This window comes from Gavia stellata, chromosome 17, assembly GCF_030936135.1.
Source record: "Gavia stellata isolate bGavSte3 chromosome 17, bGavSte3.hap2, whole genome shotgun sequence".
NCBI lineage: Eukaryota > Metazoa > Chordata > Aves > Gaviiformes > Gaviidae > Gavia > Gavia stellata.
Window position 1 is genome coordinate 3,439,720 of NC_082610.1, and position 12,358 is coordinate 3,452,077.

At 37.9% G+C, this 12,358-nt stretch overlaps 1 protein-coding gene across 1 annotated transcript in view; it reads left to right on the top strand.

Moving 5' to 3' along the window:
- The first annotated feature begins 4,175 nt into the window (after window positions 1-4,175).
- Window positions 4,176-12,358, top strand: part of SHANK2 (SH3 and multiple ankyrin repeat domains 2) — a 319,438-nt gene continuing 311,255 nt past the window's right edge. The window contains exon 1 of the mRNA XM_059825852.1: window positions 4,176-4,379. Coding sequence (XP_059681835.1) covers window positions 4,176-4,379 — 204 coding nt within the window. The remainder of the gene's footprint in view (window positions 4,380-12,358) is intronic.

Below are 12,358 nucleotides of genomic sequence, written 5' to 3' on the forward strand. Positions count from 1 at the left end.
CTGCACTCGCCATATTTGCTGGTGCTGGTGTAGGATATAATAGGAAGGGGACTTTATACAGGGCCGATCTTTTAAAATAGGTTTTTGTTTGTGTGTGTATCATTATGTTCCATATTTACGAATATGAATCTAGATAGAAGGGTTTGTTACTTTGCAGGATCAACAAAATTGCATGTAGCCATAATTAAGTTGAAGATTTTAAAACATGATTTTTGTAGCAGGCAAGTGCATTGTGTATCTTATAATACATCTATGTTTAATGAGGACACCCTGTCCAACATGTGTCCATATCAATGACATTTTAATCCCTTTAGTAAATATCAAGTTTCTACTACCTAAGGTAGTTAAAAATAAATTTAAGCATATATATTTAATAAATTCTTTTCGCATGATGCTTAACAACCATAAGGCTCCAAGAAAATGGATGAGTCTGTCACTGCTCTTCCTTTTTTCCCCTGCCATGTCAGTTTGCACTCACTGGAGCACACAATTCAGAGAGTAGAGAGTGAGCAAGCTCTGGGAGTTGAATTTCTTGCCCTTTGATAATCTGTGCACTGTTTTAATTTCAGTCTTTTATAATGAGCTCTTAGTATTTTTTTTTATTTTATTTTAAAGAAAATGGCAGTTAGATGGTCACGCTACTTGCCTGTGTGGTTTTTTTTTTTTTAATTTATCCATAGGCTGTTTTCAACTCCCCTTAATGGTGGGGTGGTAACAAATAGCAGGATAAGAAATTCCTGCAGATTTTGTGAATGTTGCTGGCTGGATGGAGAAAAAAAAATACTTAAAAATAGCATCTGTGAGGGGAAGGCAGCAATCTGAGCTCAACTTATTTCATCTGGCCTGTTGGCCTGTGAAAGATAACCTGGCAATAGCCATAGAAGCAGAGTAAACATCCCTGTGCTCCCGCAGAGCTAAAGGGCAAGGTGCTGAGGGAAAAGTACAGTAATAAGGGTAAGCATATAGCCATCCTTTTATTCTTGCCTCTTCTAGCTGTTTTACGGCCTTCCTGTGTCAGAAGTGGTGTTTAACCAGCCGGAGCTTGTGCTTGCTTTGTTCAGCCAGTGGTTAGGGGATGAGCAGGGGCCAGGGAAGGAGAGCGCCTGGGGCTGGGACACGCGGGGAGCTCAAGGTATGGGAGTTGGAAATGCGGACAGAGGATGTGAGGTGGAGCAAAGAGTGTTGTGGTGGTAGTTTGGATTGTGAATTCATTTCCAAGATCTTTGGAAATCTGTTTTAATTTGTTTACACAGAAACTTTTCTTCACTCAGCACTTCTCTATACTGAAAGCAGCCACTGATGTTTCATATTGCTATAAAATACAGTCAGCTTACCTATAGGAAGCAAAGATCTTTTGTGTTTTTAAGATGAAAGAAGACATCCCAGACAAATATATCAGCAAAACCCAATCTATATTTTTGCTATATAACATCCTTTTGAACCAATGAATTGCCAACTGAGAATTAGGAACCTGGGATGCTATATTTTCTTCTGCTGTACAAGCCTAGGTAAGCCAGGCAACCTGCCTTACTTTTCCTGAGGTAATAGTTTTGGTTGTGGAAAAGTCTTTGGAATATCACTGGGACAAAACTGAAACAGTTCCTAAAAGACAACAACTTCCCTGTGGGAGCTATGATAGCGAGCATTTCTGGTTAACAAATGGTGGTATCTTCCATTTCCACACAATCCAACAGCCAAACAAACAAATTGCCCTAAAGGGTCTGTAGATTTAGGGAGACGTGCTTGAACTCTGCTCCCTGGCAGGATCTGCCCTACAGTGGGACCTGTACTGATTGAGTTTCTCCAGCGGTTAGTTTGTCTTGTTTAAAAAAAGGCATTTAAATGATCTGCTTCTCTGTAGCGCTGGTGGGGCATAGGTTCTGTCCTTTTTGCTGCTGTAGATATAGTCTTTCATTAGCCTTTCCACGGTTACTTCTGCATTTTTATTTTTAATCTGTATTCCAGAAAATTCGGTGACTTGTGCCTTGTTGATGCGTCTCCAAGGAGTTTTGTCCCACTATTTGTTAAACTTCAGTGCTTGATACCTGGGAGTTGGTTCTTCAGCTAATAATTTCCCTTTGCTATTCCACAATGAGCTATTTCTGCATAGTTTTTGCATTAAGATCTGCTTGCCAAAACCTTGGGAAGTTTTTTTCCTAATTCAACTCTTCATTTGTATACTGTCTAATTGCAGTTTACTGCTCTCTGGCAGAGGAGTGGAATCCATTGCCCTGGAATATATTGCGCTCTCAAATGGCTTTAGGGAGAGACAAACTGTGTGATGGTCTTAATGTCTTTTTCCTCGCACCCACTGGCCTATACTTCTTACCCTCTTAAATACTGTCTATTGACCTGCTATATTTTGGCTTCATGTGATTTGGCATTGGTAGATAAATAAGGAAGCCATTGAAATGTTTATGCTTTTTACTGACTGAAGGTGCTTTGGAGAGCAGCATTAATCTACAGTTCAGTGAAGCAGTAAGAAAATGAAATACTCCCTCCAGAGTTTTTTTTTTTTGTAAATAGAGCCTTGCATTAAGCTGCTGTGAACTGGCATGCTTTCAGAGTTTTGAATGCACTGTTTTTGTCTTCATTAGTAATTATAGCTGAGGGTAATAACACTGGAATTGTCCTTCATCAGAACTAACAATAAGACTTGATGATGTGGGTATGTGATGTGCTTTGGAAATGCTTGCCCTTGACCTCAAGCTTTAGGCCTGCCTCGCCACTGCCTGTCCTCTGGTGTAAACGCTGGCTCCAACATATGGTCACCTTAAAATGTTAAATGAGAGCAGTAGCCTTTTATGCCTGCTTTGTAATCATTGCAGTATAAATGACCAGACAACGAAGAGGAATGAGTGATCTGGTTGTGATATTTAGTTGGGTCAAACTAAATCGTGAAACACAGTGGTAAAAATGTTCTCTTAGTCCCTGCTGTTGTTTCATGGTATATACTTCGGGGGATCCAACTGTGAGACCATTATAGAAAACGTATATGTGGATATCTCAGTACGGTCACCTGGTATATGAGTGACCTTGGCAAAGTCAGTTCACCCTTTTATGCTTTACTTTGGCTTTAATGTCTTTTTTTAATGTGGGCTGACAGTGGAATTGGTTGTGGTTTTTTTTTTTTTCTTTTAACTGAGGATTTTTTTTATTAAAAAGCAGAGAAGTTGTCTTGGGAGGTTTCTCATGAAAAATATGAAAAATAATGTTTACGTTTTTCTGGCCTCTGAAAGCTGAAAAAGTATATCGTTACCAGGCACTGCAAAGCTTATAGTTGTCTTTTCAGTTTTTTCCCATATAAATTTTTTCCCCATTTTTCCATAGAATAATAATTTTCATTTCCTGGAGAAGCTTTTAGTTTGTGGGACAAAAAACATCTTTTGCTGCTGTCATTGGAAAAACCCAGAAGGAAAATGTTCTGCTGTTCTTGCTGTGAGACCTCTGAATAAATATGTCCTTACTTTGGAATAAACATTGCTTTCATTTTAGCCTAATCTATGCCACAGATTAAAAATGTTTCTAAAATCTGTATTTGAGGATGTACAATAGACAGATTTTGGTATTGTTGATATTAAAGGATGTTGTATGAGCCACAAACCACAAAGCAGCATCTGCATCTGTCTAGCTCCCTGGAGTGTATTTCATTTTTTGGTTTATTCTGCTATTTGAAAATACTGCCTTTTATTGAAGCCTTACTTGTACAGTTCTTGATGTACATGGTCATGTTACTTTAGCACCTATATTAATTTCCTGAAATGTCTTTTTGCACTGGGCAAAGTAGGCTGCAAAGCCAGATCTAGTTCTAAGTACAGTTTACAAGAGTGCTATTTAGCAGCGAACCTGGTAATTATGCTGGGTTTTTCTGGATCATTTGGGAGGTTGGGTGTGCCTGGGAAGAAAGGTCATCTTCCCTTTTATCAATCTTTTTCCTTCTCCTGTCCTTCTTCCTCTTCTGTAGTAAATTGGTAGCCAGATTTATTTCTATTACACTCTGCATACCCACATAAATTACAAGGGGAAATAAAAGGAGAATAAAACATATAACTTTGCTGTTAAATGCATGTTACTTCCAAGAAAACAAAACTTGTAGCTGATTAATTTTTAAGACTTTAACTGTAACTTCTCTTTTGCTCATTCTCCTTTGTATTGGCAGGATCAAAAACTTGAACATGCCTCGTAGCCCAACATCAAGTGAAGATGAAATGGCACAAAGCTTTTCCGATTACTCTGTTGAATCTGAATCAGACAGCTCCAAAGAAGAAACTATTTATGACACAATTAGAGCAACTGCAGAAAAGCCAAGCAGCAGAATGGAAGACAGTCAGAGCAACACGTTAGTGATTCGAATTATAATACCCGATCTGCAGCAAACGGTAAGGCATATTGCATTACAATTAAAAAAAAAAAAGTAAAATTAAATTATTAGCTTTGCTGGCTTCAATCTGCAGTAGATCTGTTCTATTTTCTTAATTTTTTTGACATATTACAGGCAAAATTCATGTTGTGGGTTTTTTTAATGTCTACATTAACTACCCCGGTGGTCGGTCTGTCTGATTGCCTAAACTAAAGGCACCATCCCATCCAAGAGTGCGTATTTAGTATGTTAACTTGAAAGCTGTGATCATAAAGCAAAATACCTGCCTGATCTGCATTCAGAGGCGTGTAGGTAGAAGAAAGAGAATTAGGCATCTAAAATCTCCTCAGAAGATGAGGGATGAACCCCAAAATCACATGTTGTCTCTACGAAAGCCTCGTGCATATATAACCACATTATCTTCTCTAGTTTCTCTTTTCATGAGATAGTTTGTGATTGACACTAGACTGGGGTCTAGCAGGAGGTCATCAAATTCTCTCTCTCTCTTTACCATGTTAGTTGCTTTTCTCTGTCATCCTCCCATGAAAAGATATCCTTGTTAAATAGCTGGTGGCTTTTAGAGCATAAAGATGAGGAAAGAGAAGCAGAAATAAATCTTTCCTTCCTCCTTTGCTGCTATGTCTTTACTACATGGTGGTGTTTCTCAGACTTCCACCCAGAGAAATCGACACACTCGGTTTGAGAAAGAATAAAGCATGGCATCGTACCGTTCCACAGTGTTTACAATGACATGAAATCACTATTTTGTTCTCACCCACCTCCTCACCGCTTATACTGGAAACATATCAGAGAGGATAAAATGAACCTTTTCTGGTTTTCCTAGAGGAGTCATTTGCAAGCTAACTTGTGGACCTATGTTTTGTTCTCACATCCCTAAGTCTATTGGATAAAAACAGAGACTTTTCAAGACAGGATTTAATCTCTCACGTCTTACAGAAAGAATTGAACAGACTTTTCACTTGTTAAAAAATGTCTGATTAATTGTGTAAATGGGACGAAAAGTTATTTTTTTTTAATTAAAAAAATATTGGATGTTCCTTACATATTAGAAATCTGCAGTCCAAACACCTCACCCTTTCTCACACGAAACTACTAAGTTGTGCTTCTTCTATGGTTGAAGGTGTAAAATTCTATGTCTGGAATGTTAGGAGTATGAAGTTGGAAAAGGTTGCTGTTGTAACTTTGTAATCAAAAGAATCATTATCCTCCACAAATGCTATGACAGGAATAACAATCTCATCCTGGAGAAGGTCTTCGAAGTTACTTACTGATTCTGTCTAGAACCACAACTTGTCCAAGTTTGTGATTAATTATCTAAATTACCCTGGACCTCCTTGAATGCAGTTGTCGTGATTTTCAATTGATGGTAGGCATCACAATTTTTTCATTTCAAAGATGATTATAAAAACACATTCTTTTTATGGATGTGTGCTACATACATCACTCTGTGCTGACATTTAAGATCTACATCATACTGTGCTGCCACTGAAGATCTATCTCAGATGAAATTATTCCTTTCTTTTTAATTAAGTTCATTTTTAGAATGATAGAGATGGCCTGTCTACAGGCTGACAGGGAAGAGCTGTTTTGACAGTGTGGCCTCAGGTGTAGAGCTCTTTTTTTTAAAGCCCAATCTACCCAGTGCTGCAGAAACTCAGAGAAATCTGTGTTGGAGTTGGGAGCATTCTCTCTTAAATTCTTGTACTTAAAAAATTCTTTTAGATGAGGATTGCTGCTGAAATTACACTACCACTCCATTAGTTTCTATGGTGTGAGATTAGCCTCTATGAAGAGTAAGTGGTGTGGGACCTGAGCTGGACAAGGGAGGCTTCAGAGGGCAGAGCAGGACTGCGGCTGCTGAGAACCACACACGGGATTTTTATTAAATCTTGCTGAAGCAGTCACCAGCTTGAGTCTTTCATTTCAGTATTGATTGAAATACTGAAATCCACTGTTGTACATCTTAAATTTAAAAGAATTTTGCCTGTAGTGAAGTCCTCTATCAAGACAAGCTCTGACTGGACATGGTTAGGATTTTATTGATGATCCTGCCAACTTGCTATATCTTTGACTGTGTTCAGTGCTCGATGAATAGATCGAGTAAAATGGAAAGATTAGCTTTACTTGCTAGGTTTACTCTGCTGTTAAAAAGAGAGATGTTAGCCTTCTGAAGCCCTCTTATTTCATTACTCTATTTTTTAGACCAATAATAAGTTATTTATTGACACTATTGAAACAATTATTTTTTGAAAATTCATTTTGTGCAGGAAATGAAATAAACCAAAAAGTATTTTCGGTTTTGTGTTTCATTTATTAATTTTTATTGCTTTACTGTTTGCATTTTTTTCCTTTTCAATAAACTCGTAATGAAAGGTAACTCAATTGTTTTAAACAGTTCTATAGCAGATGATCTATTTCTGGTTTAATTTATCAGCCCACAAGCTCTCGTACAGAAAAATGAAATCTGGATTCAGGTTTGCAAACAGGAAGACTGATAGCTTAAATGTAGTGTAACAAAGTTTGGAGAAGATCATAGCTCACGAGCTGTGTTATAGCTACAAGCCAAATCCAACATACACGCCATTTGCTGTATAATTTAATTAATTCAACATAAGAGGTGTTTAAAATGAGTCTGTTTAATCAAAGGAGCATGAAATGATATCGTTTAGTTTTATGTTCTTATTCTTTATTGTCTTTTAGAAAGTATGATCAAGAATATATTTGTTTAAAAGAAGGCAAGTTTAGGGTTTTAGAACGCAGCCCACTGGGAAGCTTTAAACCCCTAGCTAAACTCACTAGGAATAAAAGTTTGCTCATCTGCAGTGACTGTGCTGTAAATTGCCTTTATTTCATTGCACATATGAGACAAATACAAAGCATCATAAGTAGGATGTGCTGCTATAGAAAACTTTATAAATTATCACCCATTGTAGGAAATCTGCCTTGTTGCCCTTTTATTCTCATTTGGAACTTTAAAGATAATGTAAACCTTGACAAGTTCATATGAAGCTCTTATGAAGACTTACTTTCCAGTTCTTGTATCAATTCTTTTCTGTCTCCTTTTCACTTTGGATGATAATCCAATGTATTGAAACAATACTTTGTAGAAAGAGTAACTTCTTATTGCTTTTGTGCATCATCTGTATTCAAGTGTCATCCTTAGCACAGGAGGGTGGAGAATATTTAAATGAGTGACTGAAAGATTTCCTGAGCTCAGTAGAATTACTGAGAGAATGGAAAGCATAGAAAGCCCTCCATATTTACAAACATATGGGCATAGGAGAGTGAGTAAAAAAGCTATGTTATCTGGCATTTAAGTTCCTGATTTAATAAGCCAGGAGGCTCAGCTTTAACAGATCCTTTATGGAGGCAGGACACAGGTGTAATCTCTTTTGACCAGAAGCTTTTGGCAGTGCATCCAGCCCAGAGGGCTCTGGCTTGATGATGAGCCCTACTACTTGCAATTGAGATGGAAATGACAGTGACTGACTAGTTCCTCCTCTCTTTGCAATAGTGGTGCAGGGTTTCTTGGCAGCTTAGGCAATATTCAATTGTGTTTGCTCTTAACCTGAGGATGCTTCATCCCCAGGGCAGTGGAGATCAGTGTCATGCTGTCAGTGTCACTGGTTGGTGACAGATCTGCATCTTTCCTCCTTGGTAAGCAAAGTCGGCAGTCAACAGCCCCCAGCAGTTTGTTGCCCAAGGCGACTGCTTACCTTGTGCCTAAAGGCAACCATGTCTGTGCCTGGCATTGAATGTCTTTTGGACATGGAAAACTGGGTGAACTAACGTGTCTGTGCTTTCCTCTATGATGCCTGGCATATCTGACCTCTCCCTGGACCTTTTTGGTCTGAATCCAGGGTAAATCTTCTTGTATCCATCTCCTTTATCAGCCCATGGAGGAACATATTACAAGTGATTCTGCCTATAACTGGAAGGAGTCTGGTTCTTCTCCAGTAGCTGTTGTCACGAAAATCTCCTTTGCATGATATTCTGACAGTGATGTCCAATGTTTTGTGCTTAGAATTGCTCTTTTTCCCACACTTCAGGAACAGATCTCTCAGCCAATTTTAAGGAATGTTTTCATCATTTTATTATCAACACATGGTGGTTGTTCTGCTCTTTTGTTTTATCCTATACTTACGCGCTATCTCTGGGTTATGTTTAAAATAAAAATGCTCAGATTCATGTTTTATTAAATTCTGATGCTGCGATGGGATTGGGTCTGCTGAAGACTTTTTTGACATGCTTTCTGCCCATCTGTTCTGCTGCTCTACTTCAGTTATGAGCATTTACTGACTCCTCCCTCCCATTTTTTTTATATTGGACTTTCCATGCAAAATGTTGTTGGGTAAGTGGAAGTTTGGTAAAGCAACAGCTTAAGTTGTAGCTGCTTTTTGGTTTTCCGGTTCTGCATTGTTTTTTATACTTTTGTGCATTGCTTTTTATACTTTTGTATCCTTTCTTTACTTTTTTCAGTATTCATTGGCCTTTAGGATTAAGAATCTTTTCCTTTAGTGCTTTTCTTATTTAGTTTGTGAAATTTTTATCTTATGAAGGTCGTAAACCAGTTGTGACAAGGGCAGCTTGAGTCACATTTTTGCTTAAGATGCCTCCATTTTTACATGTTTCCAGTCTGTACTGCCATCCACTGCCTCAGATCTATTCCAGGTTTTCCTTTGCAACTTTTCATAAGTGTTCTTCTCTATCCCATTTTGTGACTGACTGTTCAATGCTGCTTTCTGTTTATATTTGATCTTCCTTCTTTTTATCTTCAGTTTGATGATGGAAACATTGTGGGTGCTCCTGACATCTGTTCTTACGCCCTTGATCTGGACAGGTGATCTGACTTGCCAGCTGATGATGGTGTGGCCAGACTGGTTTTTTTGACCTTTTATCTCATGAATTCTGTTTTTTCTGAATGCATTTGGATGAAGGAAAACAGCGCCTCAAAGAATTAAGTTGAACACCGAACACAAATCAAAATGAGTGACTTGCTCCATTTTTTTTCATGATATCCAACTTTCATTTGCATTTCCACTTTTTGGTTGTCACATCTTTAATATTGACGTCTCCTATTGAAAGGAAAAACTTGTATTTTGATATTCTGACAATCACATTTTGGAGGCAGCTGTACAAACCGTTTGTCATGGTTCCTCTGTCGCAGCGCGGTTCTGTGTGATTGACAACTTCATGAGCCTGATGAAAGAGATGTGTTGGTTGATAGCTTTTGAATGGATAAATGTTATTCCTCAGAGATTCTGTTCTATCATGAACATTATTCCCATTGAATTAATATTTTCCCTTTAGCTGGAGTGGGTGATCTATACTTTTCCCTTGCTTCCAGTCTTTCTGTTGCGCTTAGTGACTTACCTCACCACTGTGCAGGAATGCAAGGGTTATAATTGACCATGTCTCTCATGATCCCAAGAGGTTTAATATCAAAAACACAGGTCTCGCATTTCAGCAACCGATGTTGATATGCTGTCTTGCTTGGATTTTGAGTGGCCTAGTGTGGTTTTGACAGTGTTTTTGAGCCACTCGGAGCTTCTTTTTTGGTTCTTATTTGAAAGAACTGTTGCAATTTTTATAGTGTGCGTTGCTAGCCTTCAAGACAAACTATCACATTTTATCTGGTCTTGGGATGCAACAAAAAGGTTGGAAAGAATAGATCCGACATCTGTCAATGCAAAATATCTTTATGTTTAATATGTGTTTCTGTAGTTCTTTGCCACTAAACTATCCCTACTTTTTGATTTTTTTTTTTTTTTTCTTAATAAGTCGTTGAAGAGTAGAAAAGTTGTCCAGCATTTTGGACTCAGCTACTGTCTCATTTCCTTGTGGTCACCACACCATGTGCATCTAATGAATTCTTACTTATTTCATAACTAAAGCAATCTGTGTGTAAATTCTGCTGTGATTCATCTGACATTTTCTCAGGGTAGAAAGTGTGGCAGGAGGTAACGACTCATCCACATGATGGAGATGATGACTGTGGTGGTCTCTGTCCTGGGAGGGCTGCCAGACGGGCAGAGAAGCTGCACAGGGGAGGTGTTCCAGGGGCAAACTTGATCTAAAATACACTTTATTTTATGCAGCATTTGAGTGGTCCTTCTTATCGTCTTGTTCAGCAGCTGCCTCCAAGACAGTGGTAACAGCCTCTCTCTCCTGCCTAGCTTCATGGGAAGCATAAATAATCACTTTTCTCACTAGTTTCACTTATCCAAGTCTGAGAAATTTTGGTAGGAAACAGTTGTTTGGTTATTGATTTGCTTTTTACATCATTGATTTTAATTCATTATAAATTCCTAATGAGATCAACATTTATTAAAATAAATGCATTTTTATTTCTTGTGAATTGCTAGAAAAGCTAGGGCTGTGAATAAATTACTAGTTTCAAAGTGTTTCCATATTTATTCTGCCATTGAGGACCCTATAAAATATTGTAGCTAGCATGGTAGAAATACAATAGTGGTACACTTAGCAGATAACTCATTTTAAAACAAGCCTTCGAGCTACTGCACAGAAAGAGTTCCTCACTGCCATTTCAGTCCAGTGAAGGTGGTTAAACTATTATGTCCTGTCCTCAAGCATTATATGAATGTGCCAATGTTAGACCTGTGGAATGCAAACTATTTAAGAAGATAAATGGTGTTCATTACTGCAATGTGCAGTTGCAATTATTACAATTATGCAATGTGCATAAACACTCTAGAAAGATTTGTTTTCCATTGAAATCTATTCCGAAGAAGTTTGAAATTATTCATAGTTTTGCCAATTTAGCAAATCTTTGAGAATTAGAAAGACATACCATTATCTGCAATATTTGCATGCAATCAAGAACAGGTCAAACACAAGAACAGACCGAACAAAATTGAACATGTTGAATTCTCAAGGTGCATTAAAAAAAAGCAGACATAATTAAACTGTGATGAGAAGTTAGTGTTTTGTATTGTTAAAATTAAAGCAGTGTTGTAAAAATCCAAAAATAATTTGTTTCATGTAAAAGTTTCATGTAAGAAAGACTTTCCTGGAAAAAAATACATGTAATTTCAAAATTATCTTTGCTTCTTCCCACTTTAATAGCATTTCTTATAATCTTTCAGGATGTGTGGATCATGACGTGTAACTGCATAGCGATACAGCATGTAGAAGTTAAGCTCGTAACATTGTAACTGACAATTTTTAGAGTTGCTGAAAACTGCTGATGTTTGAATCTGAACTTTGTATTGAAGTTTGAATCTGTGTAAAAGTCATGAGGCAAATGAGGTTCAGAGCTGAAGGAACACAGGGATATAAAATGGATTGCCCTTGCTGCTAAGTCAGTACCTTAAGTACTGGGCTGTTCGGGAATGAAAATGCTGTTTATAATGTTCTTTCTCTCTCCCTCTCTCCACCATTTAAAAACCCCCAACTTTTCACAAAACACCTTGAAATACAAGATATGTAAGGGGAATGAAAACCAGTTTCTAGACATCTTTATTTGTGACAAAATCTAATGTCTCATTTCATTACATTTTTATATTTAAGACTGTAAAGGATTAAAGCTATGTGTTATTTCCTAGGCCAAAGCATCACCTGAGCATGTTGCAATGGAAGTTTTACCCCTCTTCCCTTACATACCGCGAAATGTCTTAATGTCAGTACTTGAGCCATATCTGAAAAAGTGCAGTTTGTGTATCAACTGATGAAAGACAAACCAAGTGGTAATTTTTAATAATTCATGCCCAGAAGCAGTGGAGCGGGACAGAGCCCAAAAGCGTTCACAAGCCTGCCTTGCTTCCTCAGGCAAAGCCCTGTGAGATGCTATCACGGCGGCTTCAGTGGCACGGCTAGCCAGCAACGATGAATAGAGGACGTCTCAGTATCAGTGTCTATTGATAGTCCTCATATCTGATGATTAATTCACAGAAACAGAGCCAAACTCCTCAACTTCAGTATTTCATGATATTCGAAACCAGCTAGTCATCTCTGCTC